General features: G+C 39.3%; 1 protein-coding gene across 2 annotated transcripts in view; it reads left to right on the top strand.

Moving 5' to 3' along the window:
- LOC127450297 (voltage-dependent L-type calcium channel subunit beta-1-like) overlaps nt 1-26,854 on the top strand; it is a 71,822-nt gene extending 44,968 nt beyond the window's left edge. The window contains exons 4-14 of one of the 2 annotated variants that reach the window (XM_051714262.1): nt 1,836-1,958; nt 2,152-2,288; nt 3,464-3,531; nt 4,377-4,522; nt 10,497-10,577; nt 13,466-13,524; nt 13,711-13,820; nt 19,298-19,449; nt 19,562-19,657; nt 20,843-21,028; nt 23,218-26,854. In XM_051714262.1, the coding sequence (XP_051570222.1) occupies nt 1,836-1,958; nt 2,152-2,288; nt 3,464-3,531; nt 4,377-4,522; nt 10,497-10,577; nt 13,466-13,524; nt 13,711-13,820; nt 19,298-19,449; nt 19,562-19,657; nt 20,843-21,028; nt 23,218-23,685 (1,626 nt within the window). In that variant the 3' untranslated portion in view covers nt 23,686-26,854. Of the gene's footprint in view, nt 1-1,835; nt 1,959-2,151; nt 2,289-3,463; nt 3,532-4,376; nt 4,523-8,998; nt 9,028-10,496; nt 10,578-13,465; nt 13,525-13,710; nt 13,821-19,297; nt 19,450-19,561; nt 19,658-20,842; nt 21,029-23,217 lie in introns of both variants that reach the window. The other variant, XM_051714263.1, reaches the window with a different exon arrangement.
- Nucleotides 26,855-27,120: the final 266 nt, after the last annotated feature.

A 27,120-nucleotide genomic window follows, 5' to 3' on the forward strand; every position in this document is an offset into this window, starting at 1 on the left:
ATCCTTAACAATATTCAATATATTAATCTCTAACAGCTGAAGGTGCATGCAGGAGACTGGTATAAATGTATGTAGAACAACAACAGCGTCACCTACTGTACAGGGGTGAAATACTTTTTTGTTGAATTTTTTTATGGACTTGGTGTGAATAGACAAAATTGTCACAGATTTGGTGTGAACAGGCCTTAAGGCTAAAATTATGTCCAAAAAAAGGTTGAATGGAGTCTGTACATTACAGTTTTTCTGAATTGCTAAAACACTAAACCGCATTCTCTGAACCAAATTCTCAGTGGCCTAAACACATTTGTCGAATCAGTCACTCTTTTTTTGCAAAACACAACACATTCTCACTCACTAAAACACATTTCGCACTGTGATGCACTTGCGTTTTGCAAAACGGTAAACACAGGCAGCAAAAGTTAAATGCAACTACAACACAGTTGTCATCGTTTATACACAATGACTCAAAATTGTTCACACTTGTTTCTAATGATGTGAAAATGAGATGCTGAGGCAGAATGTATCTCTCATTGACTGATTTTGCAGTTGCAAAAATTTTTGAGTGAGTGTACTGTAATGTGTTTTTCGTTTAGAGTGTTCTTTGTTCTTTGGGGTTATGCAGTTGGACTACTGTATTTTTACAGTATGCAAGTGCTGAATATATAGACATTCAATACTGTATTACTTGCAGTATTTACAGCATACAACATATTCACTGTACTACTGTAAATTGTGATTACTATTCTTTTTTACAGTAATTGCAAAATGTGTTTATACAGTTAAATAAAAATCTGTACCTACATTCCCTGGGCACTGTGTTCTCCATTTTCTGATGTAGTGTCTAATGAATGCTCTGTAGTGTTTATATATTGACTTGCTGTGTGTATGATCTGAAAGCATTGTTTGATTTTGAGTACAGATTAAATGGTTTTGAGATGATTTTTTGATTTTGCCAAAAGAGTCAGGGGATTTGTTTAAAATTGTGAGAAAATGGGTGAAGGTTTCAAGAAATGTGTTTTAGCGATTCAGAAAAACTGTAAGTGGTTTGAGCTGAATTATTTGCTTAAAATTATACGTTTGGTACTAACAAACCCCTAACTAGAATGTTTGAGGAATATCAGTACAGTTCTTCCTTGCAAACACTGTAATTATTCCAAATAGCACAGATTTTATCGTTAAAGGTGAAGTCTGTAATTTGTACAACACTAGTGATTCCAAATAGAATTCCAAAAACAAAAAAATAGTCCTGGCCCAAACTCATGCAATTGGTTGAGCCAGAAGCTGGCATGTCAGCAACAAACAGAGCAATGATAGAATTTGATAGACCGACAGATCCATGGTGTTTACACAATTGTGGAACTCAGTCTACAAATGAGTTACTTTTAGTTAACTCATTAAACTGAGATTGGAGAAAGTATCTGAGCATTCTTAAAAATTCCACACTTTCTTCTTTAAGGACAACTATTAATACAAAGATAATAGCTTATACTTGCTTTGGGAATTCTTCACAGAGTAGTCAAACATAAGTGGCCATTTTTAATAACCACCCTGAGTTTTGTGCTCCATACCAGTGATTTTCCACTCTAGCCTTGGAGAAACACCTGGATGAAGGATTTTGTTCTAAACCTGAATTAGCACATTTAATCAGATGTGTTGATTGAAGCTTGGCACATATGACCAACTGCTTGCTGTTCCTTCAGGACTTGAGTTTGGAAGCAGTATGTTACAGAATTGTGTCCATTCTTTTCACAGAATATGAGATAACTTCCATATGTGAGCTTTAACATGACCTGTTTTTCACCCACTTTCATTTATTTCTCCCTTTCTTTCTAAAGACCAAGCCTGTAGCATTTGCAGTGAGGACTAACGTTGGCTATAACCCGGGCCCTAACGATGATGTGCCAGTCCAGGGCATGGCCATCTCTTTTGAACCCAAAGACTTCCTGCATGTCAAAGAGGTCAGACATACTTTCCTTTGGTCTGATGTATTATGTAATCACTGAACTATATATGTGAAACACATCACAAATTCTTTCTTTAACCCCTTGATATTGGTATCAGCTTTGAATTCTAAACATTCATATTCAAACATAACATATTTTTAAATACTAAGACATTGTGGTTTGTCTGTGTGTGTTTTTCTGTTAACAGAAGTATAATAATGACTGGTGGATTGGGCGTTTGGTAAAGGAGGGATGTGAGGTGGGGTTTATTCCCAGTCCTGTGAAGCTTGAGAGTACACGTCAGTTACAAGAACAGCGAATGAGACAGAACCGCCTTAGCTCCAGGTAACAGCCAATCATGGTGGACCTTAGCAGGATTATCTGCCACTCACAAAACATGCAGATTAAACATGGTTATGGTAAACTTGGAAATATCAGGGAATTTTAAAATTGGGTTTTCCATGCTGAAAGGTCGTGAAAAAGTAATGAACATGTTTATTTGATGTGTGTGTGTGTGTGTGTGTGTGTGTGTGTGTGTGTGTGTATATATATATATATATATATATATATATATATATATATATATATATATGTGTGTGTGTGTGTATATATATATATATATATATATATATATATATATATATATATATATATATATATATATATATATTTATATATATAAAACCACTCAGAGACCACTTTATTAGGAACACCTGTACACCTACTTATTCATAGGATTATCTAATCAGCCATTCGTATGTGACTTCAATGCATAAAATTATGCAGATATGGGTCTGGAGCTTCATTTAATGTTCACATCTACCATTATCAAAGATAAGCCTCAGCTTTCTGTTCTTGGCTGACAAAAGTGGAACCCGACGTGGTCTTCAGCTGTTGTAGCCCACCCGCCTCAAGGTTTGATGTGTTCTGTCAGCTCCAACCAATCTGGCAATTCTCCATTTACCTCTCTCATCAACAAGGCGTTTCCGTCCGCAGAACTGCCGCTCACTGGATGCGTTTTTGTTTTTGGCACCATTCTGTTGAGTGCTGTGCATGAAAACCAGCAGTTACAGAAATACTCAAACCAGCCCCAACAATCATACCACGGTCCAAATCACTGAGATAAAAATTTTTCCCCATTCTTATGGTTTGTGTGAACATTAACTGAAGCTACTGACCCATATATGCGTGATTTTATGCATTGCATTGCTGCTACATGATTGGCTGATTAGATAATCGCATGAATAAGTAGGTGTACAGATGTACCTAATAAAGTGGTCGGTGAGTGTGTATATATATATATATATATATATATATATATATATATATATATATATATATATATATATATATATATATACGTGTGTCCAGTAATTACAAATGACTGGAAAAGTCAAAAAGTGGAAATTCATTGGTCAAATGGTGTTGGAATCCTGTTGAAACATTATTCTTTTGCATTACTAGCAATGTAACCACTAGTCACATTAATACATGTTCTGTTGCTCTCTCTCTCTTTTTAGTAAGTCTGGTGGAAGCTCTAGTCTGGATGTTGCCACAGGTGCCCGGAGGCCCACCCCACCTGGAACAGGTATGATCGGACATTAATAGTGTAATTGTTGTTCTAATGTGATGGTGATATGACAGGGTCATAACCACCTTAGACATTAAGGGAGTCATGTCCCCTCCAATATTCAGAATGGTTGATCAAAATGGGTTTTTCAGTTACACTTAAACCTTTCATTTCTTTTATAATTGGTTACATCATTGTATGTAAGGCATAATGTTCAGCCAGTTAGTCAGTTATACAGTGATGCTATGGATATGGGTCATTATTCTATGATATTTGACCACTGAATGTCGGAATCAACCAATCAGAATCAAGTGTTCTGTGAGCAGTGTAAAAAGGCATGTATAGATCCCAATCCCCCACAAAAACAAAACAAAACACAAATTCATTACTACCAAACTGGGAACTCAGTGACAATTAGTGAGAATCAGACCCATAAGGATTCCCTCTGACCTCCTCTCTCCAATCTTATCACTTATTCTTTTAGTCAATCTCTAGCTATGTTTATCTTTTCTCCTTTTCTCTTTCTCTTCACCATCAGTTCCTAATTGTAGTCCAAATCTTTCTCTTACTGGGCTTCTTGTGGAGTATTTTATCCATCATGGCAATATCATAGCTCTGTGATTTTGCTTATTTTGTTCTTCTCGAAAAGTCTTTTTACTTTTTAATTTTGCTCCTCCTTCATTGTAAAACAACTTTGTTCTCTTCATCATGTTTCTGACTCAGCAAAGTCTGTACATCATGCTGCTCTTCTTCCTTTCTTTCATTCTTTCCATTCCCTTCTTTCCCTGTTTCTCTCTGTGTGCCTTTCTCTCTTTTTCTGCCTACTAAACCCCGCCCACCTCCCAATCGGTACCCTTCCTCAGCTGACTTGTCCCTGGGGCTTTATGATGATGCTCTGGATTCAGATGTTGAGGAGGTGGAGCCTGCCGACACCCGTGACCATAAGGGTGTGGGCGGAAGTGTCACCTCCCCTCAAGGCAACCTGCCCCGCCTCCCTTTCTTTAAGAAGGTAACCGTGGTGATAACCCCAGATTGCATCAAAAGACAACCCCCTTCAGTTGTGACTAAAAATCAGACTCACTCCTAAACCGAGCACCTGTGTCTCTGAAACATGAGGGGAGTCTTGTTTCTGTGTGTGTGTATCTGTTCATGTATAACTGTTTATTTTTTTTTTTTTTTCAAAAATTACATCCAAGAGTGTCAGGTGTGGGAGAAGAGATGCGAGGACTCAGGCGCAGAGTAGCAATGAATGGGCTTTATTAAATAAAAAATAAAACCAAACAAAAACTACCCCGGAGGGTAAAAACACAATCCCAGGGCAGGGAGTCGACAAGACTGTCTGGGCTGGAAAGAGAAAGCCCCACAGACCGCACGGTCAGAGCCAAACAGGCCAGAACCAGCAGGGGAACAGGAATGAGGCTTCTAGAGCAGGAGCAAACAGACACGACATCTAAACAGGGAAACATCCACAACAAACTGGCACAGAACAGAGAACACAGTGAGGTTAAAAAGGGAAGGAGATTAGGAGGATAACGAGGGGTGGCAGGTGACACTGATAAACTAATAACAAGGCAAACGAGGGGACATGTTATCACTCAAGACAGAGCAAAGTTGAGTACATAAATGAAACATAACTGTCATCTCCATTAAGTCTCCCAAAACATTACTCTGTTTGAGCATCCTGACATGCATGAGACAGCAACACTGGGTCAACCTCTGCTGTGACTTTGGGGCAGAACTATTTGTTTGTCCGACCAAGCATACGGCGTATGCCCACCTATCTTCCTAATGATTTTGCGTCTGCTCACCTAAAATGAGTGATGATATGTATGGGCGCCAGAACAACAAGTGGGATTTTGACCCATAACTTTTCAAACTACTGAGGTGATGCCGCAGCATCGTTGAGTGAATTGTGATTCTTTTTCTCTAGTGATTCTCTCTAAAAGCTCACAGAGCAGAGAGAGGTGGGAGCGCTAAACTGAAGGCTGGGGCAAGATAGACAGTCCAGCTCAACTGAGCGACCAATCAGAACATTTGTTTCAGACACGATTGGATATTTGCTTAATAATCTTTATGGGACATTTTTAGCGTCTGCAGTGAATTGCTGATGCACCAGCAGTGCTGGAGTCACCATAATTTGCGCTGTATATTTACTTTGTTGCTAAACGTGAAAATATTTATGCATTTAAATACAACTTATGCTAATTACTTTGTGAAAATACTGACAGCACCCGTGCTAGTTTAAGATGATATGGGCAGATGCTGTGCTAGTTGTTCAGTAATTATATCAAAGGTCATTTTTTTCAGACTTTTACTGCTGTCAGTGGTGCCTTTTTTCTTGTGATATCAAATAATATAAATTTATATTTCTAAGTAGGAAAACAATTTCACTATATACAGAAAATAATAATATTTTACATTATAAGAGGCTACACAAGTAAAACAAATAACCATTAATTCTTATATATATTTAGTAATATACGATAGTAAACATGAACAATACTATACTCATATTAGCTGTACAACCGTTTTTTACGTATTATGTATGTTTTAGTTTATTAATTAGACTAATTATGAATTATTACCCATTTTACAAGTAATAAAAAGAACATTAATGAAACCTATTCATTTAAATAGATATCATCAAGTTACCATGCCATGGTTCTCTTAGTAGTGTACAGTATACCATACCAGCAAGAAACTGTCTTACCCTGACATACATTTAGTAAGTTTATATGGGATGATGAAAACAACAGACCTTTTTTTTTTTTTTATGAAAAAAATATGTATATTTCTTACACATTTACATATGTATATAAATGTAAATATATATTAAGTTTAGAGACGAGTGTGCGCATGTTCTGTTTTGGGTTGTTATTTGGGGGAGGGAGGGCTCCTTGATAAATTCACAGTATGCCCACCTCTTCAGACACTACTATACAACTGAGCTTAAGGTAAGATGTAAAAATGTGAAAACCAGTGAGATTGTATTTATACTGGGAGAATGTTTCAGATTGATATGTCTGAGCTATCAAGCCGTAATTTATCAAAGCCCTTAGAAAACCAGATATATTTGCTGCAGGGTCAGAAATGAACAGGGGCTCTTGAAAAACTGCCACCAAAAGTGACAAAAATGCCCCAAAACTAAAAATGTGTGAGCAAAAAAGGCTCCCGGAATGAATTCCTTGGTGATTTATTTGTGATGTCTGATCTGACATATTTCTTAATATTATATTCTAGGTCTAAGTGTACATTTTATTGCATAAAATATAAGATAAATGCCCCTGATCAATCCAGGGGGCAAATATTGCCTTTTAATGGAAAAGTTTATTTCTGACACTGCTGTTGCAAAATTAGTAAAACGTCATGGTTACTGGTGTAACCTCCGTTCCCTGATGGAGGGAACGAGTTGTTGGTATCGATGTAGTGACTCTAGGGGTCACTCTTGGGAGCCCGAGACACCTCTGGTCTTTGATAAAAGGCCAATGAAAATTGGCGAGTGGTATTTGCATGCCACTCCTCCGGACATACGGGTATAAAAGGAGCTGGTATGCAACCACTCATTCAGGTTTTACGCTGAGGAGCCGATATAAGGTCTGGCCATTTCAGCGGGTAGTTCAGCGTTGTGGCAGGAGGGACCAATGTCTCTTTCCCTCCATCAGGGAACGGAGGTTACACCAGTAACCATGACGTTTCCTATCTGTCACTCACTCGACGTTGGTGTCAATGTAGTGACACTAGGGGTCCCTATACAAAATGCCACAAGGCTGAACGGTGTTATGTGAACTGGCGGTGTGTGGTGGGCAGACTTGCTGTGTGCCCCCTCATCAAGGAGACTGAGTCCAACTCCAAACCGAGAAAAGAGATGCTCTGAAACGGGAGGAGCTTGCTCTTTTCCCAGTTGACCCGAAGCCCTAGTCGGCTGAGGTGTGAGAGCACCAGGTCCCTGTGTGCACATAACCCGTGACCCATGAGCCATGGCGTACACGGCAGAGGTGGCTTGTCCAGCAGCGCTGTAGGCCTTAGCCGTCAGGGACGACGTGAGCCTACAGGGCTTGGACGGGAGCTTAGGGCGTCCACGCCAGGTGGCGGCACTCTGCGGGCATAAGTACACTGCGAGCGCCTTATCCACCGGGGGAATCGCCGTATAGCCCCTGGCCACCCTGCCAGTCGGGGTCGGGCAGTAAAAGGTGCCTCCCACGACTTCGTCAGCTCCTCATGCACCTCCGGGAAGAATGGCACTGGAGCAGGGCACGGCTGTTTTGAGCGGCGCTGCAAGCACAGAAACCAATCATCAAGCCGCGAGGGTTCAGGGGACTGCGGAGGGTTCCACTCTAGCCCGACGCTCGTGGCCGCCCGGGAAAGCATGTCCGTCATTTCGGCATCGGCCTGTGACTGGGCGACCATCCCCGAAGGGGGAAGCCCAGCTGAGGCTTCTGCGTCCGACTGGACAAGCCCGTTCTCCGATGCTGCGCTCGAGAGCTCATCATCTTCGCGGGCCCCGAACAAGAAGCCAGACTCGCCGTGCGACGAGCCGGCGAACTCATCCAGAAGCCCGATTGGGGCAGACGAGCGTGCTGGGGAATGGGAGGTCCGCGGGGGGATACCCGGCAGAGGCGATCCCATTGAGGTCCCCAAATCGCCCCCAGTGCTAGCTGCACCGACCTCATACCCGTGACCACAACGTTGCCATGGTCATGTTCTCGCAGTGAACATTCATAAACGCTGCCTCCGTGTGGGTCGCGCCCAGACAGAAAGACAGCGATCATGACCATCCGAAGTTGAAAGAAAACGACCGCAACCAGGAATAACACACGATCGGAAAGGCATCTTTAGAAAGACACGTCTTTAAAAAGACGTTCCGTGTGTGCGCTCTTTTAGAGAAATATACTCTTTTAGAGGGGAAAAACACTCTTTCAGAAGATATACTCTCTAGTTTTTCTGCCGAAGTGCCCAGGGGCGCTCTCTGCAGTCCACCAGTGCAGAGGAGGGAGAAGCCGCTGAAATGCGCCGTCAGATCCAGCAGAGGTGAATGAACAGTGCTATTCAGCTCAATGAGCATGACCGTTCGGCTCCGAAGAGAAAATCTGAATGAGTGGTTGCATACCAGCTCCTTTTATAGCCGTATGTCCGGGGGAGTGGCATGCAAATACCACTCGCCAATTTTCATTGGCCTTTTATCAAAGACCAGAGGTGTCTCGGGCTCCCAAGAGTGACCCCTAGTGTCACTACATCGACACCAACGTCGAGTGAGTGACAGATAGGGAACTAGCAGTGAATTGGCAAGAAACCTAGATAACAGTATCTTCTCTGACTTCATATAAGTTCCATCTTTTCTGCATTTGACTACATCTGACTTTCTGATTCATTTTCTCCCAGCATCCTAAGTGTATTAACAATTAGTCACTAACAAAAACTGCTTCTGTTTGTTTGTTTGCTTGCATGCTGTCTTTGTCTTCCCACGGGTGCGTGTGTGGAATGATAGGTGGGACTGCCAAACAGAAACAGAAATCGGTGAGTCATGCCAACACAAACTTTTGCATTTTTGTCTTGGTACTTGTTTTGAAGAAATCAGAGTCTTAAGACTATTGTCATTTAAATGTATTGTTCAGCCCTACGTCTGCCAAACAAACAATGTGAATTTATTTCAGATTCTTTGTCAGAAAACACAAATGAAAGTTTTTCTGTCAACAATTGTTTGATCCTCTAAAGCTTTTTTTTTTTTGTGTGTACTTTTTCTTTTCTTTTATTATTCAGAAAAGCCAGTTTAATCATAAATACTGTTAATAACAGATATAACATAACCGTTTCATCATAGCTTTTTCAGATCCTCCAAAGTTTTAAAAGGAAGTTATGGCATATTCGGTTCAGGCTTTAGGTGCCAGTCCTGTGTTAAAAGGATAGTTCACACAAAAATGCAAATTCTGTCATTTTTTTCTCCCCCTCGTGTTCTTCCAAACCCGTATGACTTTCTTTCTTCCATGTAACACAAAAGGAGATGTTAGGTAGAATAACAACCTTTTATTTTCATTGTATGAAAAAAAAAAAAGCCTGACTGAAGCCAACATTTTGCCTAACATCTCCCTTTGTGTTGAAAATAATATGAGTTTGGAACAGCATGAGGATCAGTAATTGATGACAGATTTTTCATTTTTTAGTAAACTATCGCTTTAATGAATACTGCTCCGAAATGGACAACCCTGGGTTTCTGCTATCCTCTTGCAGATGTTCACAAGATGAGGCAAAAAACACCTTGACAGGTTACCACGGTTTCCATTTCCATTACAGGTCCGTGACACAGAGCGTAGCCCACACATGTCATTGCATCACAGTGGCTGCTGTCACACAAGCACACATGAACTGACACCTGACTGGGAACATTAGAGTACTCCAAATTATGACATTATTCTGTGGACATTCCTGTTATTTGTAGATATCCCTGTAGTCCATAACTCTAGTCCGTCAGATATTGTATAACAGGGCCAGAGGAGTGGGAGTGGGCCATGGAGAATGGGGATCAGTTGAGCAAAGAATTCCAATTTCTCCCCCTCTTTTGTTTTCACACACTCAATCTCACTCTTGATGGAGTGGAGGCCCTCAACAACATGAAAAATCTTATTTTAGATTAAACTGTAAGAATGACAGAGGGGCAGGGTGGAAAAACAAGGAAGAAAGTGGCAAAAAAGGATTGAAATAAAAATGAAACAAAGGATGGAGGAAAAAAAGAGAAGTTTTAACAAGAATAATGGGAACACTGCTATTTTTAGATAAGTGCAGATGTTTTAGGTCAGTTTTGCAATAATTTAAGCTGTACAATTGGCTTGCATGGATATGCATGTATTTACAACTCAGTCACGGATTAGTTTGTGTGGGATGTGAAGAGGTTCTGTTTTTGCAAACCACTAACCGTGTGTGTGTGTGTGTGTGTGTGTGTGTGTGTGTGTGTGTGTGTGTGTGTGTGTGTGTGTGTGTGTGTGTTTCAGATGGAACACGTTCCTCCTTATGATGTGGTGCCTTCAATGAGACCCATTATTCTAGTGGGACCATCACTTAAAGGCTATGAGGCAAGACTATGTACATTCCTAACTCTCTATTTATAATCTATAATTTTGCTACGCTTTGTTCACATGTTAATATTCAGAAAATGTGTATATAGTGAATTTTAAATTTTGTAACAGTACTTTTGTAATTGTACTATATTTGCTTCATTTAGAAGCAAAGCTCACTAGAGGGCCTTTCCCACTGGTGGTACTAAAGGCCGTTTTAAGTACTTTTCCCTGGGACTAGTGCTTTTCGTCGCTTTCGCACCTAAGGAACTAGTTCCTCAAAGCCGTTTTAGGGGACATTTTTAGCTCCTACTCCGGGGTAGATATTTTGGGGCATATAGGGACTGAGGGATGTGCTGCAGCCTGTGATTGGACAAAAACCTGCATTAAGAAAGAAGAGGAGCTCCATAGCCACCAATAGTAAACAAACTAGCTGCTAGCCTGCTACTGAGAGGACTGTGGTAATTTTACAATTCTCTTAACAGAAATAACATAAACAACCAATGTATCCAAAGAGAATCCCCCATTTCACGTGTGTGCGTGCGTGCGTGTGTATGTGTATGTGTGTGTGTGTGTCTTCATGGGGAGACACGATCTGAGTTTTCATCGCATCTGTACTGTGTGGCTATACAGAAAATAAAGTGAATTCTGGATTACCACATCGACTTTTTCCTAGGATGACGGATATAAATAAAAGATGTTTATCAAGAGTGGGTAATTGAACTTTATTATACACCAAACCATCATTAAAACTAGTTTACATGAGGGAAGTATTGCATGCATGTTACTGCATGGTTAGCTTGCATCAAGACGTCTTTAAGTCAATGAGTGAGAATTTCAGTACAGTAATTTATGTTGAGTCATAAAAGCTTTTATTGTAAATGATTGTGTTGATAAATAGGTTTATAGTGCAAAGAGCGCTTTTCGCCGCTTCCTCTCATCTCTCACTCCGGCTGCAGCACAGAGCATCGCACATGCGGCTCACGAGCGCAGTTTAAACTGTAACCTGAAGACACAAGCTGCATCTGAAAACTGGAAAATGCTGCCTTCTGAGGCTGTATAAGGATGGATGAAGGTAGGATGAAATAAGGTTTAAACCATTAACTGATAAGGCAGCTGCCTACATTTTCCAATGCAGCCAAAGTTCGAATAAAAAAGCCCCGCATTTGATCCCGGCATCCTCCGTCGGTGTTGTTGATTTTGTTGTTGCTATTGAAACACGCATGCAAATAACGTCAGAATAAAAATGGTCGATACTAGATAACGTCACTACTGTGGTTACTTTGTGAGTGCGAATGCAACAGGGGAAAAGTCTCCTTGGGTGTTCCTCGTAAGAGTTCTCATCTAGAAAGTTACTAAGGGAAAAGTACCAGGACTGTAGATGTGAAAGGGCCTTATCACTATTAGTGAGCCACAGACACATGTTCCCTGAAGCATCTGACACAATGTACCCCACAACTACAATTTTGGGGGAATTGTTTTTTTTTTTTTTTTTAGGTGCACTAAGTTATTTTTTTAAGTACACTACCATTCAAAAGTTTGGGGTCACTTGCCTGAAATGTTTCTCATGATCTTAAAAATCTTTTGATCTGAAGGCGTATGCTTAAATGTTTGAAATTAGTTTTGTAGACAAAAATATAATTGTGCCACCATATTAATTTATTTAATTACAAATCTAAAATTCTATTTAAAAAATAGAAATGATTCGGTCCAAGAAATGGATGACTTGGACCGAATAATTAAGAAAAGCAGCCACTAGGTCCCCAACATAGATGGGAACTCCTTCAATACTGTTTAAAAAGCATCCCAGGGTGATACCTCAAGAAGTTGGTTGAGAAAATGTCAAGAATACATGTCTGCAAATTCTAGGCAAAGGGTGACTACTTTGAAGATGCTAAAATATAACATAGTTTTGATTTATTTGGGATTTTGTTTAGTCACAACATAATTCCCATAGTTCCATTTATGTTGTTCCATAGTTTTGATGACTTTACTATTATTCTAAAATGTGAAAAAAAAAAAAAAAAAAAAAAATTTATAATAAAGAATGAGTAAGTGACCCTAAACTTTTGAACAGTAGTGTATGTTGAAGTGACTTACATTGGCTTACAGTGATACTACCTAGTGGTATGTCATTCAAACACAGTAGTTTTCAGTTACCAATGCCATTGTAGAAATTCACTGTGCGCAGTAAGCCAGTATTAATTTAATCCATGAATGAAAGTGTCCAATAACAGGGTGGTTACTGAGATTAAGCCAGTAGTATTCAGCTGGTCATGTGATGCTAAAATGGCTGCGCACATGAGGCACCCCTGCTCCATGTAGAATAAAAGAGCTTTTATAAGGTTACTGATATGACTGAACTTTTCATCTCACATGAGTGGTCATGATTTCATACATATGTTTCAATATTACTATTAGTTTCTTTAGAAGTAAAACTTTTTAAAAGAGGAAAAAATTTACTGAGTGAACCTTTAATTATTTATGGCTAATCTTTTGCCAAACAGCTTACATGTTTTTTTACATTGATAATTCTATGTATGATAAATATTTTTAAACATGGATATGTTTGCTTTGACGTAACATTTATGTAACCTGGCATGTAGAAAATGTACTTTGAAATGCGAAGAACATACAAAGTGTTTTTTAGCATAAAAACTCTAATCAGTTTTCGTATGTGCACAACAGGCAGCGTTACATAATGAGCCCTTTCTAAACATATGGTCATATGACAAAAATTGTGCACAGTTTGCTAGATTAAGGGGGTGGCAAAATGTTCCCACTGACACATCCTACCCCATTCTCCCCTATTGTTCAGGACATTTAAACAGGCAGTGAGTTACTTTTGGTAGATACGTTTTTGACATACAGATTATAATGCTTGTGTGTGTGTTATTACATTGCAGGTGACAGATATGATGCAGAAAGCTCTCTTTGACTTTCTAAAACACAAATTTGAGGGCAGGTGGGTATCAAAACAGTGTGTTTATGCAACTGTGGTACACATCATGATCATGAAGTAGTTGTTGGTTTTGATGGCAAAGTTCTGATGTCATATTAACATCACTATCTCTGGCAACATCATAATATGCTTGTGTTATAACTGGCATGCCAGGCTCACAGTGTTAACGGTTGTTTTTGTTTGTTCCAGAATATCCATCACCCGGGTGACAGCAGACATTTCACTTGCCAAACGTTCCGTCCTAAACAACCCCAGCAAACACACGATCATCGAGCGCTCCAGCACCAGATCCAGTCTGGGTATGAAACACACATGCACACTGATGAAAACACAAGAGAGCTCCCTCATGTGGTATCAAAGCCAATGTGAACTAAACATGTGGTTTGGCAACAGCCAAATTGACAATGTTAATGTGGACTTTTAATGTCAATGTGAATTGCCATTGCAACCTATAGGGTCCATCTTGATGTTACGTTGACTGAAAGGCCTATTCACAACAAGAACAAAACGAAAAAGCAAAGAGAATCAAAAATGCAAAACTATTCACACTGAGAGTGAAATAAAGACAAAAATCAACCTATACAAAACATTTTTGTCAATAGACAAAATTATTGCCCACAGTTTGAATAGGTCCATGAGTATGCATTGTTTCCATTCAAGTCTAGATTTTGCAGCAAATATTCTCTCTCAAATAGTGAATCAGTGGGTGTTTCAGTAAAAATGTTTTGTCAAGCCCTGTCAGATTTCACTTGTGTACACTAGTACACATTTTATCTGTTTCCTGAACATGTTTCTTAATGTTTCCTCTTGTTCTGTTCTGTTATGTCATGTCTGATCTGCTTCTTTTCTCTTTTTCATCCTGCTCTCTCCTGTCACACCTTTTCACAACACACTTCCTCCCTTTGTCTTTCTCTCCACCTTAGACGTGCTTGGTATGTATCTTCACATCTCACTTCATCCATCCATCCATCCATCCATCTAACTCTGCATCCATCTGTTCTTTTTCCTGACTTCTACCTTGAGTTTAAAGTGAAGAGTCTTGTTGGCACTGTTGGATGTAACCAATTAAATCAATTTTCAGTAGTGTTACAGTAGCTCTGCTTTCACTAGGGTAGTTTTTCCAGTAACAACCCCCCCCCCCCCCCCCCGAAGTAATGGCACATTGTATTGCACACTGAACGTTTCTATCAAATCCAATTCATTTTAGTGAATTGGTTTGTTAAAACTCAGGCGCGGCAGGCCATCCATAATGGCAAACTCTTCATCCTACAATAAGCGACAAGCAATTTGGCTAAAAAAAAATAAGGAGACACTTGTTTACAGTATATTTACAGTTGTAGTCCAAAGTTTACATACACCTTAGCCAAATACATTTAAAATCAGTTTTTCACATTTCTTGACATTTAATCGTAGAAAACATTCCCTGTCTTAGGTCAGTTAGGATCACTACTTTATTTTAAAGGTGCAGTATGTAAGATTCAGAAACCCTTGTTATTAATTACACCTGTGGCCATTAAGTGAACTGCAGCCAGCTACCTGTTGTTCATGCTCGCGCTCGTGCACACACCCCATAGGGACGCGAGCATCTGCCAAAACAATGATGTAACGTACAAAGAGACAACGTGATTCACCGGCAGATTCATGCTGACAGATGAGGTAGCATAATTAAAATTACACAGTTATGATTGTTTTACTAAAAACTTTGAGACTTTATATTATATTTGACTCTCCAGTGCTGGAACAGGGCTAAAACAAAGTGTGGATATAGGTCTGACTATGCAAGACTGTAGTTTGAAGTAATCACTTTTCTTTGCATGATACATTGACTGCATTTATACGATAGCCTATGTCGACATTAGCTAGCTAGCCAGCTTTATCAATAGCTGTTAGCTAAATTTGGTGGATGATGACAGTAGCTGTTTATAAAATAGACTGTACATTATAAATATGTTGACACAATTCAGTATTGATGTGACTGTCATTTTGATATATCAATGCACTATTGTTTTATAATAATAGAATGTATATATTTTCTGTATAACCAAGTTACGTTACACTAATGAATGGGTCTTTTTGTATTGTCTTGAACATTGTCTAGCATTCATTTCATGTGTTATTGTAGTTTACCTTGATGAATAATTACAGATTAACATTGTTTATGACAGTTACTGTGCAGGCAAGTTAGCTAAAATTACACAGATCAGTCCTTATGGCACTATATTTCACATGCTTTGCAGTTATGTAAGCTTACCTGTCCAATAAGAAAAACGCCAATTCAGGGTAGGTTTTGATCCCCAAAACCGAACGAAGGTCCCGCCAGGAATCAGATGCCCTGCCGATGTTCACTCTAGTTTTCACTCGACCACGAACACATTTCCACTTAGCCAGATGGGATTCACTAGATAAATGTTTTTTGTAGGTTTTTTTTTTTTTTTGTCTTACTCGGAGTTTGTGTAGGAGTCGGTGTTGTGCTAGGAGCCGGACATTTGATGGATTCCATCTCAAAGATAACGTTACCTAGTGTTACAGTTTGTTGTCGCTGTCAAATAGCAGAAGAGAAGCTATTACTGTCTGAGGCAAGGCTCTTGACGTCACATCCTTTGGATTTTCCCGGCAAAATCGATCCACTCCCTTCGCATGAAAATCAGTCTACAGGCTTTAATAGGCAACCTAGGAAGTCCGGGAAGGGCTGATTTTTTTAAGTTGCATTACAAGCCGTTCACACATTGGCAAAAAAAAGAAAATATTGCACCTTTAAGAATGTGAAATGTCAGAATAATGGTAGAGAGAATGATTTATTTCAGCTTTTATTTGTTTCATCACATTCCCAGTGGGTCAGAAGTTTACATAAACTTTGTTAGTATTTGGTAGCATTGCCTTTAAATTGTTTAACTTGGGTCAAATGTTTTGGGGAGCCTTCCACAAACTTGTCACAATAAGTTGCTGGAATTTTGGCCCATTCCTCCAGACAGAACTGGTGTAACCGAGTCAGGTTTGTAGGCCTCTTTGCTCGCACACAGTTTTTCAGTTCTGCCTACAAATTTTCTATCAGACTGAAGTCAGGGCTTTGTGATGGACACTCCAATACCTTGACTTTGTTGTCCTTAAGCATTTTGCCACAACTTTGGAGGTATGCTTTGGGTCACTGTCCATTTGGAAGAACGATTTGTGACCGAGCTTGAACTTCCTGGCTGATGTCTTGAGATGTTGCTTCAATATATCCACATGATATTCCTTCCTCATGATGCCATCTATTTTGTGAAGTGCACCAGTCCCTCCTGCAGCAAAGCACCCCCACAACATGATGCTGCTACCCCCATGCTTCACGGTTGGGATGGTGTTCTTCGGCTTGCAAGCCTCACCCTTTTTCCTCCAAACACTACGATGGTCATTATGGCCAAACGGTTCAATTTTTTTTTTCATCAGACCAGAGGACATTTCTCCAAAAACTAAGATCTTTGTCCCCATGTGCACTTGCAAACTGTAGTCTGGCATTTTTATGACAGTTTTGGAGCAGTGTGTGACGAGGAGGAGGGAGGGGCCGGGCCGTGACTACACACGCCCGGCCCCCAATCGGGCTAATCAGCCGAGGAGAGGGATAAATGCAGCCAGATGCAGCAGTTTGGGAGAGCCACATGCAGCTGCCATGTTTGCATTCGTGTTTGTGTCTTTTTGTTTAAGTTTACATTAAATATTACTTTGACTGTTCAGCTGGTTCCCGCCTCCTCCTTGCCCACCCACTGTTACACAGTGGCATCTTACTTGCTGAGCAGCCTTTCAGGTTATGATGATATATGACTTGTTTTACTGTGGATATAGATACTTGTCTACCTGTTTCCTCCAGTATCTTCACAAGGTCCTTTGATGTTGGTCTGTGATTGATTTGCACTTTTCGCACCAAACTACGTTAATCTCTAGGAGACAGAATGCATCTCCTTCCTGAGCGGTATGATGGCTGCGTGGTCCCATGAGGTTTATAGTTGCGTACTATTGTTTGTACAGATGAATGTACTTTCAGGCATTTGGAAATTGTTCCCAAGGATGAACCAGATTTGTGGAGGTCCACAATTTCTGTTTCTGAGGTCTTGGTTGATTTCTTTTGATTTTCCCATGATGTCAAGCAAAGAGGCACTGAGTTTGAATGTAGGCCTTAAAATACATCCAGAGGTACACCTCCAATTCAGTAAACCACCTATCAGAAGCTAATTGTCTAATTGTCTAAAGGTTTGACATAATTTTCTGGAATTTTCCAAGCTGCTTAAAGGCACAGTTAACTTAGTGTATGTAAACTTCTGACCCACTGGAATTGTGATATAGTCAATTAAAAGTTAAACAATCTGTCTGTAAACAATTGTTGGAAAAATTACTCATGTAATGCACAAAGTAGATGTCCTAAACGACTTGCCAAAACTATAGTTTGCTAATATTAAATCTGTGGAGTGGTTAAAAAATTAGTTTTAATGACTTCAACCTAAGTGTATGTAAACTTCTGACTTAAACTGTATAAGGCAGTATTTAGGTCAGCACAAGCTGTACTCTCTGAGGGGCCCATGTTTGAACCTTGTACTGTATGCACCAAGGGACCTAGGTGTTTTCCTTGTGGTTTATGTAATATGGGGCTAGTTAAATACTACTTTTTATCAGTATATTTTGACTTTAAGTTGTATTCATTAGGGTTAGTTCAGTTATATTAATAAGGCATTCAATTATATATATTTTTTTGTTTGATTTACTAGCTGTGTTTAGTGTAAATTTATGTGTTCGAGTTTGATGCGGTCACCTTAATAGAATTCCTTGTTGTTTTTATGCCAGAAAAATACTGCTCTGAATCCTTGAAATATATTATGTAATTTGAATAAGTTGTTTTATTAAAAAGATGTTGCCCCTTAAAAAGCTTGAACGTAGTAGTTCAACTACTTGTAGTGCTGCTGCCTACTTTATCTTAAGGTTAACTTTATCTACTGTATTTTAAAATATGAGTTGCTTGTAGCTAGGCAAGTTTAAGTTGAAATGTAGGATGAATTCCTTTTTTTAACTCTCAAAAGTGATCGAATGAATGGACTTGTTCTGATTCACTGTATAAAATGATGTCAGTTCACGTAATTGCAGCTTTAAAGAGATTTCACATGGATCAATGCAAATAACCACATACTCTTTGCATCCACTCTTCTGGAAGCTGCTGTCATTCCGTTCAGCGTTCCATTTACCTACAGTTAAATGGAACTAAAAGCTCACACGCAAATTACACACTCACACACGCATTTATTCTAGTGGACCATAATAAGCACCACGTGCATGATAACTACTAACACAGCAGAAGGTTTGAGTCTCCGACTGTGAAATAAATCTGAGGGGTAAGTTGTTGTGAAATACAATTTATTCATTGAATTTGGAGGTGTGTGTGTGTGTGTGTGTGTGTGTACTGTCAGAACTGCAGTCTCTGATGTACAATGCAAAAAAATGGCTATTAGGAAAAACATATGAATTTAGTGAGGTTTATGCTTAAAAAAGTGAAAAAAGTTAACTGAAAGATATTATATTCAAGATGCATTCCTGGAATACTAGTTTTAAGATCTTGTGAAATGTAGCCTCCCAGGTAAATCTTGTTTTAAGGATGTTACATATTTTTATTGGTGCTCATTAACATATTAATTTTTGTAGTGTATAGATTACCTTTTGTCCACAAACATCTTTAGTACACTAACAAAGTGGAGATTTATGTGCTTACTGTAGATTTAGTTGAGTTCATGCAGATTTGTATCTCTCTCTCTGGCAGCTGAGGTGCAAAGTGAGATAGAAAGAATCTTTGAACTGGCTCGAACACTCCAGTTAGTAGCTCTGGATGCTGATACAATCAACCATCCATCTCAACTGGCCAAGACATCACTGGCACCTATCATAGTCTACATCAAGATCGCCTCTCCAAAGGTAAATACTTAACTACAAAATATATGACAACTTAAACTGATTCACAAACATTTGTCTTTTGGGTTAAATGTGTTTACACACATTTATTTTATGGTATCTCCCTCTCTGTCAGGTGTTGCAGAGGCTGATAAAGTCTAGAGGTAAATCTCAGGCCAAACATCTCAACGTCCAAATGGTGGCAGCTGATAAACTAGCGCAATGTCCTCCTGTAAGTATGTATGTATGCATAGATGTATGTGAATAGGTTTGTAGGTGTATGAAAACTTGTGTGCTTGTCTAAAAGTATATGTTATTTATTCCAACACATTTTTAATCTATTTACATTGTAGGATTTTCTCATTTTCTATTGGTTCTGATGTGGTGGGAAAGTTTGGAAGTAGCTAAATGAATAGTCATAGATAGGTGTCTTTAAAGGGACAGTTCAGACAAAAATTAAAGTTCTATCACCATTTACTCACACTCATGTTGTTCCAAACCCGTATGACTTTCTTTTCACAATTAAGCAGAATGTTAGCATAAAGCCCATAGTATACTTCAGTTTTGTCGCGAACGCTTAGCATCTACATACAGTCAAGCTCATAGCTTTTTTTAAATATACTCCATTTGACTGTGCGTGCATGAGCGCTATGACTGATATGAGATAGTGGACTATTTCTCTTTAGGAGTTTAGACCCATAATGATTTCTATATATTCCTTCAGACTCGAAAATACAGATATCTCCTGACCTCCACACACACAAACTCTTGATGTGCACATCCACTGTTGTTGTTTCCACCATCGTCTCCTGTTGTTTAGCAGCGATTACATCTTCTTCTTGCACTTCTTCATGAAAGCAATGGCTCAACTGTGAGTGTTGCCACCTTGTTGTCCCATTAATTAGTGCAAATAATTTACTTAAAAGATAGCATTAAGAATAGCAAGCCCTTCAAGTGAGAAGAGAAATGGAAGTAGGCTCATCAGTATGCAAAAAAAATGCTCAAATCATCTGAAGAATGCAAGAACGTTACAAATCAAAGAGATGTTTGGAAATATTAAAGGAATGTTCCGGCTTCAATACAAGTTAAGCTCAATCGACAGCATTTGTGGCATCATTTTGATTAACACAAAAATGTATTTCGACTCGTCCCTCCTTTTCTTTAAAACAAAAAAGCAAAAATCGAGGTGACAGTGAGGCACTTACAATGAAAGTGAATGTGAATACACAAGTTTAAACAGAAAAATTAATGCGAGTGCTTTTAATATAAGGGGTTTTTATAAGCTTTGTATTTCTGTGTTCAAACCTTTCTTTGCAGGCCCACTAAATGGAAAATCATGCCTACACCCCTGATTAAAAAACTGTGGTTGTCTTCAACATATAACTTACAATTTATCTCTCATTTCTCTCTTTTTAAGGAGCTTTTTGACATAATATTAGATGAGAATCAGTTAGAAGATGCATGTGAACATCTGGCTGAGTACCTGGAGGCCTACTGGAAAGCCACACACCCTCCCAGCAGCAACCCACCCAACCCTCTGCTCAACCGTACCATGGCTACAGCCGCCCTGGCTGCCTCGCCCGAACCCGTCTCCAACCTGCAGGTACAGGTGCTCACTTCCCTTCGTCGCAACATGGAGCTGTTTGATGGCTCTCCTCCAACAGGGGAGGGGCATGCAGAAGAGGAACACGCCCTCTAAGGCTTGGATTATGATGAGACGAAGGGAAGGGTCGCTCATCCTCAGTGGCAAACATATCACAGAAAATTACTGATGGCTGCTCAAGAGATAGGAATGCCCATCTGTAATTCTGTTTTCGGTCTCTGCTCCTCTCCTTTGACTGATCTCTCAATAATTACAAGCAATGTAACACACAAACAAACAAAACACATCTCAGACATGCTGCCCTACAAAATGCAGCAACTACTCAAACACTGAAACTGAGAAAAATGGCTTTAGTGTGGATTTTGTAGTTACTCCAATTTTCACACTCAGTTTTCTGTAAATCTGTATGTACTCTAACATGCACCTAAACACACACACACCATGATCAACATAATCATAAGTCCTGAGTTGTCCACCATGCACACCACGGTCCACACAAACACACACACACATCACCCCTCCCTTCATTTGAAATCCAACGGCCTCTTGTCGTCTGGGAAACATAGTTTAGATCGCTACTCTCTTTCAGGTTGCCATGGCACCAGCCCTGCAAAACGCACTCATATCCATTATCCTATTAACACAGAGTCTAAATTCTAATGGGAGCTTGCGTACGTGCATTGGTGCCAGTGTTGTTTACCCAAGTTAAATGAAAGTGTGTGTTTGTTTGTCTGTGTGCAGAAGTGACAGACGGCGAGTGAGAAAGTCTTTAGTGAGTGAGGCAGACAGGACGTGGATCAATGCCTGTGTGTCAGTGTGTGCATTTTGACAACTCTCTCACCGCAATCTGAACAAGACTAAATGAGCATCAGTCTGCTCAGTCTCCACAGTTACACGGTTGTTAGTGTGATGCTCTTTTCATAAAAGAGGATTTATTGTGTTATAGACACAGGACAGATCAAATATTCAAATAACAGTCATTTCACTGGATTTCTTCTAGATAAAAACTAAAATATATTTTGATCAAATTCTATATATTGTTAAAGTCGATTTTAGAGTATTTTTCCAGAGGTTGCAGTGTGAACTAGAGATGCTCTTTGACTCCAAAGATGGCTGTCCTAATTTTGCCAAAATGACTGGATTTTTTTAATCATCAGCAATTTAACACTAGAAGCATGCTCATATTTCTCATTTAGCAATGTGTTTAAAATGGCCACAAGTGGGTGCTAATGGTTAGTCTGTTTTTTACATGGTGTGCATTTGTGTGTGCACCATGCTTTGAGTTTGTCAGATGCAATTAACATTCTAATGTTTTGAAAACATAGAGATTATTTTTGTAGGGATATTTTGTTACTTTTTCAAAAAATAAGTTTTATTGCATTTTTACAAGAAAAACATAACCTTCAGATAATATCAGAGGCAGGGGCATAGATTCCAGGGGGGGTGGGGGGAGGTTTTGTGGCCAGTGAGCATGTGATATTTTGTAGCAGTGATACTTTATAAGCCGATAACATGGGTTATAATGTAAAAGGCATAAATATTCTTTTATTGGGGTAAGGTGATAAACGCATACACCGCATAATTATTATTATTTTTTTAAACAATCGACACAGGAAGATTTTTGCCCATTACCCCGATTTTGCGTTGCATGTTAACACCTTTACCTGCATTCTTGCTGGCCTATCCAATGTGCACAAGTGTTGTGCGCATGCCTGTTTACATTTTGACATCAAAAGCAGAGAATAATCCGATGATTTCAAAGTCTCATTCTTGCATTGTCTGATTTTTTGAATTAGCTGATTTTTGGTAGTTATCAGCTTATTGGTGTGGATATAAACCCTTACTGGAATAGCTTTTTGCATCCATACAAAATGTAAAAATGCAATGTATGAATTTAGTATGAATGTGTCTGTTTCCCATTGTGCTGTGCCTTTTTACTATAAAAGCATGCATAATGTATGCAATTGATATCTTACCTCATATCATGTCATATCGTATGGTACTGAGGTAATAGCATTGACTGGAATGTGTTGAAACAACATGCTAATCTTACTTAGTATCTTTTTTTTTTTTTTTTTTTAAACAAAAAGCTGTACTCTAACCTCTGTATTAACATGCTGCTTGCTCTGTTTTGTGTGTCTGCATGCGCATTGGCCTGGTGTGTGTTTTGGGGGTGTGGCTTGATGTAGGGTCCATTCCTGGTGCATGGAGAACAGAAGAGGGAAGGGACTGAACGTGGCAGTATCCAAGACTACCAGAGCGACCTGGTTGGCAAGCAGCCGCTGCGCTCTTCACGCAGCCAGTTGCAAACAGGGGGGCGGGGTCTGTCACGGCAGGACACATTTGATTCCGAGACCCAGGGCAGCCGTGATTCCGCCTACACCGATGACATGGAGACAGATCCGTATGAGGAACCGGACCCATGTCGCTACCGCCTAAATCCTGCCCACCACGCTCCTCGCCAGGCCTCCTGGGAGGATGAAGGGGCAGAACCTGATCAGGAGAACCTCAATGTGGTCCCACCACCAGCCAATCAGCACCAACGTGGACGAGGCAAGCTGAGGGATCGTTACTGTCAGGATGGAGAAGGTGGAGGGTCGACCATGGGCCGTAATCATAACCAGGAGGAGTGGAGCAGAGATGTATATATTCGCTAGAGCAGGTTTACTTGGAGAGCAAGGGCCGTATTACAGAATCTTCCTATCTTATATCTTTGGTTAAAGGGGTAGTTCACCCAAAAATGAAAATTCTGTTTTAATTTCCTCACCCTCATGTTGTTCCTTAGTCATAAGGCTTTTTTGGGGGGTTTTTTGTTCCATGGAGATGTTAAGCAGAATATTAGAGACCGACAGCCTCAGTCACCATTCACTTTCATTACATCGTTTTCCCAAACAATGAAAGAGAAAACATCTCATTTTGTGTTCTACGGAAGAAAGAAAGTCATTCAGGTGACAGAATTGTGATTTCTGAGTAAACTATCCCTTTCAGGCAAGGTCTACACTAATTTGTTTTTGTTTGAAAACGCATCAATTTAGCTACGTTTACGCCTTTTACCCACGCTAGAACTGCATTTTCTTTACTGAAAATGAAGAAAAACGCTCTTCATTTCTGGATACTTTGGAAAACTTTTAACATTTCAAACTTAGCCTTAGCATTAGGCCATGTTCATGTTAATCTAGTTTTAGTTCTTGAAATGCTTAGTTTTTGTGTTTGTGAATGAGAGGCGTAAACATGGCAAAATGTATGTGTTTTATAACTGAAACTTATTAGTGTTGACATGACCTAAGATAATCAAAATCAGTCAGAATCAAAGTTAGGATTCTGAAATTGCTATTGTTACTAATGAAATAAGATAGAATTCTACAGTAAGAATGTTACTGTAATACGACCCCGGGAGAGGAAACAGGAGAAGACTATAAGATGAGCGTGGGGGGGGGGGGTAGATTAATTGTGTAGAATGACACTAAAGTAGAATATCTATAGTTGGATCTGTTTACAACCCAGAGAAACACACAATCTTTGAAAAACGCTGTACAGCTGACACTCACAACATTCACATTACCTAATCAAAACTCTCTGTCAATATGTATTTAATTTTATCCTGTTTTTAAGAAGGACAGGTGGAAAAACCCTTGGTTTGTTTCAAATTCGTCTTCATTCTAATTTACTTTGTATAGTACTGCATGAATGCTAATCATTATGAGGTTAGTAACTGTTCCTGCTGAGCATTAAACATGATTCAGAATGTACAACCAAAATCTTGCAAATGTATGTATGTGTGTATGGTTTGGTGTGTGTGTGTGAGTGCGTGTGTGCGTGTGTTCTCTGTAGTCTTAAACAGGGTCTTTCTGATTCATAAAAGTCTTGGGAGCGCTCCATTTTGATTTCCTAGACAACACTACTGCAGAGCATGTTTTTTTGCATATTTAATTCTATTTATTTTATTTATTGAGTCTCAAAACAAGGTCTATCCTGTCTTTAGCCTATTAAAACCTTTACTCTCTCCAGAGTGCCACCGCTGCTGTGTGCTCCTTCAGTCTGAGAGGGGTGCTGTGGTGCTCATGTACAGGCTATAGTTTAATAGGGCTAACATGCTGACATGCATCAACAATGTGCACCAATGTTAATCCACATCTGTAAGCATTTATAAAGCTTAATATGCAAATATAAAAATAAAAATAAAAACTCACATTAAAGGGTCTGAGAGACACTTTTCAAACTAAATATCAGTATGAAACTTTTCAGACCACTTATAAAGGCAAACACAGGTTGCTGTGACATTAGTCTTGTGGCAAAATAGCTTTGTGTTGATCCGGCTCTGTCCCGTCTTCTGTGCCTGTCTAAGGGCTTTTAGCATTGTGCCGCTAATGTACCACTGCCATCAGATGCCACATGTTCTGCCTTATTCACACATTAGTCACACAGGTCAACCAATTACAAGTGCCATAATCTTTCATTAGGCCATGCCCACTACAACAGTGATGGGTTGTCTTAACTCCGTGCAACACATACAGTCGTTTTTGTGTGTGTGATTGTAGTCTACACTGCCATTTTGCCTTGTTTCTCTAGTGACATGTTTGCACTACCTTGCTAGTCATTTTAAAGGAATAGTTCCCCCCCAAAATGAAAATGCTGTCATCATTTACTCACCCTCAAGTCATTCCAAACCTGTTCACTTCCTTTCGTGGAACACAAAAGGAGAAATGTTGAAGAATGTTGATGCTTCTATTTTTCCATACAAGGAAAGTGAATGGGGATTGAAGCCCACACTATACTTCGGTTTTGACGCGAATGCTGAGCGTCTGCGTTAAGCTGAATGCTAGCCTTTCAAAGTATACTTCATTTGACTGTGTGCGTACAGGTCCTGTAAGCGGACGCTCAAGTGTTCTCCTTTCCTTCTGTGATCTACGGAAAAAAGAAATTCATACAGGTTTGGAACAAAATGATGGTGAGTAAATTATGACAAAAAATGTTTGGGGGGGTGAGCTACCCCTTTAAGCATTTTCAGCTAAAGGTATTTATTGCATGAGAGTTTCATTTACTTCACACTGAAAGTATACAATATATTCATACTGACATATATACATACGCTAGTCAACATACTCCGTCAGTGTCTGACTGCCAAACTCATGCTCCTGCTACTGCTTTTTGTGTCGTTATCTCTGTGGCCAATTTTTAAGCCAGGTGTGCGTGCGTGTGTATGTGGGGGAGGTGGTTTACGAGGACATTTTTTTAGGTTACAGACTGGTAATTACAAGGGTATTATGCTATAAATGTGGTTTATGAGGATATTTCTAGTGTCCCCATAATTCAGATTGCTTAAAAAACATATTAAACGATGTTTTATTAAAAATGTAAAAATGCAGAAAGTTTTTTGTGAGGGTTAGGTTTAGGTGTAGGGTTAAGGTTAGTGTTAGGGTATAGAATCTATAGTTCGTACAGTATAAAGATCATTATGTCTATGGAGAGTCCTCATAAGGATAGCCGCACCAACGTGTGTGTGTGTGTGTGTGTGTGTGTGTGTGTGTGTGTGTGTGTATGAAACGGGAGATATCCTGGAGTCTTTACAATTTTATTGTAACCAGAGCATTGGTGAATGTCTTTGAGCCACTTTTTACCCTCACCTATGTTTTAAAAGATCATCATAATGAAGTTCGCTAAATATACAAGTAGATAGCTTACTAAATAATGTTATTGTTGCATTATCGCAATCGTTTCAAAATATAAGGAAAAACATATTCTTTGGTGCCTGATTGTAGCTCCATTTTACTTTTTGTTCTTAATCTGTGGATAAATTCATATTTTAATTAAAAATTTTACTCTGCATCAACTGTTTCCTTTTCTGTTTGTATTTTCACAACAGTTATTTAGGCAAAATGGATGCACAGTGTTAAAGAGATAGTTCAGAGAGGGATAAAGGGAAAATTCTGTTGTCATTTAATTACCTTCATGTTGTTCCAAACCTACAGTATGAGTTTAGAGAAAATTATGACAGAATTTTCATTTGGGGGTGAACTATCCCTTTAATTTGGTTCACAAAGGACTTGTGGGAAGTATGAGCAGACATGAATTGAAGTGATAAATGGAGAGGA

The sequence above is a fragment of the Myxocyprinus asiaticus genome, chromosome 13 (genome assembly GCF_019703515.2).
Source record: "Myxocyprinus asiaticus isolate MX2 ecotype Aquarium Trade chromosome 13, UBuf_Myxa_2, whole genome shotgun sequence".
In the NCBI taxonomy this organism is placed as follows: Eukaryota; Metazoa; Chordata; class Actinopteri; order Cypriniformes; family Catostomidae; genus Myxocyprinus; species Myxocyprinus asiaticus.